Source organism: Gossypium arboreum, chromosome 8 (assembly GCF_025698485.1).
Source record: "Gossypium arboreum isolate Shixiya-1 chromosome 8, ASM2569848v2, whole genome shotgun sequence".
In the NCBI taxonomy this organism is placed as follows: Eukaryota; Viridiplantae; Streptophyta; class Magnoliopsida; order Malvales; family Malvaceae; genus Gossypium; species Gossypium arboreum.
Genome location: NC_069077.1, coordinates 24,061,781 through 24,065,450, shown reverse-complemented (window position 1 = coordinate 24,065,450; position 3,670 = coordinate 24,061,781). Strand labels below are relative to the sequence as shown.

The window sequence follows — 3,670 nt, the reverse complement described above, 5'->3', positions numbered from 1 at the left end:
TAACCCTCTCTAGGCGCACTTTTCTTTTCTCTCTCCAAAAAATATCCTATTTCCCTAAACCCTAAACCCTAAACCCTAAAAAGCCAAATAAGAAATGACATATGTAGTTAATTTAGCCTGGGTTTTTTTTATAAAAGTAATACAAAAAAATTAATTAAGGAAATAATATTATTTTTAGATTAATTACGAAAATAGATCATTTTCTACTGTAAAGTTGGGTGCCACTTGACTAGTTGGTGACACCACCCTTTTTTTCCAAATCATTAAGTTTAAAAAAACGAGTTTTTATTGGTGCCACCTACCACATTGGCAACACCAGACTGAAATGTCATAAACCATAACATAAAAGGACTTGAAATGAAACTTTCCCTTTTAGATTAACTATTGTATAAAAAAAAAAAAAAAACCTTAGTGTTGCATGATAGTGTGGCGGCACCAAATATGTTTTGGGGCATAATTGTTTCATAAACCCTTCCTTGCTTATTATTTTCTTTTTAAGGTACTTCTATTTTTTAAAATAACCACTTTAGTCCCTTTCATTATATGAAACTTGTTCTTTTCTTTTTTCTTTTACATGAAAAGATGGTCGTTAAATTTTAGTTTTAATCCCTATATTCTTTTGAGATTATATAATAATGGATAATTTTAGTTTTCATCCTTATATTTGGTTCAAATTTGAAATTTAATCTCTATTTTATTTTTGACATAATTTAATATCTCAACTCTTATAATGCCAATACTTTATTCTTTTAAAATATTGAAGTGAATTTTTAAGAAATATTAGCCAACCTAAAATGCAACCTAAAGGTTTTTTTTTTTTACAATATTCAATCTAAAAGGGAAAATTTTCAAGTCTTTAAACGTTTTGATATATCACACTTTAGTCCTGTGTCGCTTAATGTGTCATTCAAGAATAATAAAAATTTATTTGATTGCATTATAATTTAGAAAAAAATAAAAGTGGTACAATCAACTAATCAGAGAACACCTAATTTTACTGCAGAAAATGACCTATTTTCATAATTAATTTAAAAAAATATTATTTTGATATTTATTTATTTATTTATTATTTTTATGAAAACCCACACATAACCCTTTAAAACTTACCCATCCATGTTTATAATTGAGAAAAATAGGTCTGGACCATACTATAAGTTTATGGTTAAATTTTGATAGACAATATGTTTATTTGCGCTTAATTTAAAAATATTAATAACAATAAAATTAAATATTATAATATAAAATAAAAAATAAGACGCATTTTTACTGCACCCTATTACCTATTCAAACCCATTTTGTGTTTTTAATTGTGTTTTTCGATTAAAACTTAAAAGCCTCGTCGAGACAAAGAGCCTTGCCCGCTAGTTTTCACTTCCTTCAATACAACACTTCACTCTCTTTCTCTATGTTCTGTTACTCTCTGTTCTCCTCGTTTGCCCACCTTTTTCCTTTTTTTGTTTCTCTCTCCTATTCTGCATTTCTTGTTTTCATTCGGATTTTCTTTTCTTTTCCTTTACAATTATCTGTCCAAATCTTTCTCTTCTTTGTACCCCTTTTTTTTCAAACCCCTCCATTATTATCTCTTGTTTTCAACACCCCCCTCCTTTTCCTTCTTATCTCACTTTCCTTTCCTCCAAAAAAAGCATCTCTGCAATTCCCTCAAAAAAAAAAAAAGGGTTTCAAGTGCCACCCAAATGAAGGTCTGCTTCCTACTTTGGGATCTCTTCTTCTTTTCCTTGATTGGGTTCCGATTCTTTATTTGCTTTTTCTTTTAATTTTTTATTGTAATATTTGTCGTGGGGATTTAAAGAGAATCATAAGGCCTTGTTCTTGAATTGGGTTTTGATTCTTGTCATTTTTTCAGCTCAAAAGAATCCGTACAGTCTTTGGTTTTTGTCATCTTATTTGATGTGCTAAGTAATGGAAAAGGATGAAAAAAAATTGAGTAATTTGATTTATGTTCATATTTAAAATGTATGTAACTTGAATGCATTTATATATTTACATATCGATTTACCAAGATTCTTACACAAAAGATACTGAAACAGATCTCTTTTATTTTCTCTTATTTTAATTGCAGAAGATTGTGCTGAAGTTGGATTTGCATGATGATAAAGCCAAGCACAAGGCTCTAAAAACAGTCTCGACTCTTTCAGGTACATGCACAATCTTTATTATAAAGTGTTGCTTACTTAGGTATCTGTCCAAATGTTTCTTATATTAAATTACAGAAAATGATGTGACTGCTTCATATTACGTATATATATATATATATATATATATATTCTCTAACATCTTTCGATATTATTGTTGTTTCGAATATCAGATTTCGATGCAACATACATTGGTTATTTATATATGTATTTGAACTTTAGCTTGGATTGTTAAAACCCCTTTTTATCTATGACTAAGGGATCTTGATGACAACAATATCTTCGTGCTAACAGTGATTTGTTCTTATATTTTCTGAGATTTCTTCATGTTATATTGTTGTTGTTCTTTTGGAGCTGGCCATGGAAAAAGTAATGGTTTCTTTTTATTGATTATAGCTTTGTCTTTTTCGGCTTTGAAAATTTTGATAGGAATTGATTCCATTGCCATGGATATGAAAGCACAGCAATTGACAGTGATTGGAACGGTTGATCCTGTGAATGTGGTGAGCAAATTGCGCAAGAACTGGTCGACCACTATAGTATCGGTAGGGCCAGCAAAACCGCCGGAGAAGAAGGAGGAGCCGAAGAAGGAAGAACCCAAGAAAGAGGAGCCCAAGAAGGAGGAGGAGCCGAAGAAAGAAGAACCCAAGAAGGAAGAGGAGCCAAAGAAAGAAGAACCCAAGAAGGAAGAGGAACCCAAGAAGGAAGAGGAGCCAAAGAAAGAAGAAGAGAAACAACCACAGCCACCAGCACAGCAGCAGCCACAGCTGCTGCCACCACCGGACCCTGTCTTGGAGCTTGTGAAGGCTTACAGAGCATACAATCCTCAAATGACCACTTATTACTATGTTCAAAGCATGGAAGAGAATCCAAATGCTTGTGTTATCTGCTAATTAGGGTGCGGGGGAAAGGCAAGTGGTGATGGATTTGAATGTGATGATTGAAGAACAGGAGGCAACAAACCAAAGAAAACAAACTTCCTTAGTGTATAGATATGGTGATGTTTTTCATTAATCCTTTTTGGTTTTAATGTACTAGTTAAGGTGTTGTAGAAGAAAGTAGAGTGAATAACAAATGGGAATTTGGAAAAATCCATCCACCATTTTTCCATGAATCATGAATGGATGTAATTTTATATTAGTCTTGTAATCTAATGTATTTGCTTATTCTGCCGTCTCTTCTTATTCTCCATTTTTTCTTCCAACGAAAAAGAAGAGTGCTATACAGTAAGGATATGACAATACAAAAGCAGTTGGCAAAGTAGCTAGAAGAAACCAAAAGTTTAAGCGGGAAAAGAAGAATGCAGTAAGCGCATACCCTTCTAGATCACAAGACATAGATTACTCACGAGTGAAATTTTCGAATTAAGTAGACAAGTTTTATTTTTATTATGCCAATTCAATTTGAATTTTTTTTCTTGAATCAAGTTCATTGAAATTAAATTTGAGTTGAGTTCAATAGATACTTAGGTCAGTGTATGCCTTTTGAAGCTGAACTCCAGTAAATAATACAAAAGA

General features: G+C 31.8%; 1 protein-coding gene across 2 annotated transcripts; it reads left to right on the top strand.

Moving 5' to 3' along the window:
• Positions 1-1,328: 1,328 nt before the first annotated feature.
• Positions 1,329-3,319, top strand: LOC108468864 (heavy metal-associated isoprenylated plant protein 39-like). Of its 2 annotated transcripts, none has more exons than XM_053018054.1 (3): positions 1,329-1,700; positions 2,084-2,156; positions 2,583-3,319. In XM_053018054.1, exons 1-3 carry the CDS (start codon positions 1,695-1,697, stop codon positions 3,044-3,046), a joined length of 543 nt encoding a protein of 180 aa, XP_052874014.1. In that variant the 5' UTR covers positions 1,329-1,694; the 3' UTR covers positions 3,047-3,319. The 2 variants fall into 2 exon arrangements, with proteins under 2 accessions (XP_052874014.1, XP_017625213.1); XM_017769724.2 differs by having other exon boundaries at positions 2,081-2,156.
• The last annotated feature ends 351 nt before the right edge of the window (positions 3,320-3,670 follow it).

Excerpts from the sequence above, each read along its gene's own strand:
- LOC108468864 (XM_017769724.2), top strand. Across the intron at positions 2,157-2,582 it reads AACAGTCTCGACTCTTTCAG|GAATTGATTCCATTGCCATG; the intron begins GTACATGCACAA and ends AAATTTTGATAG.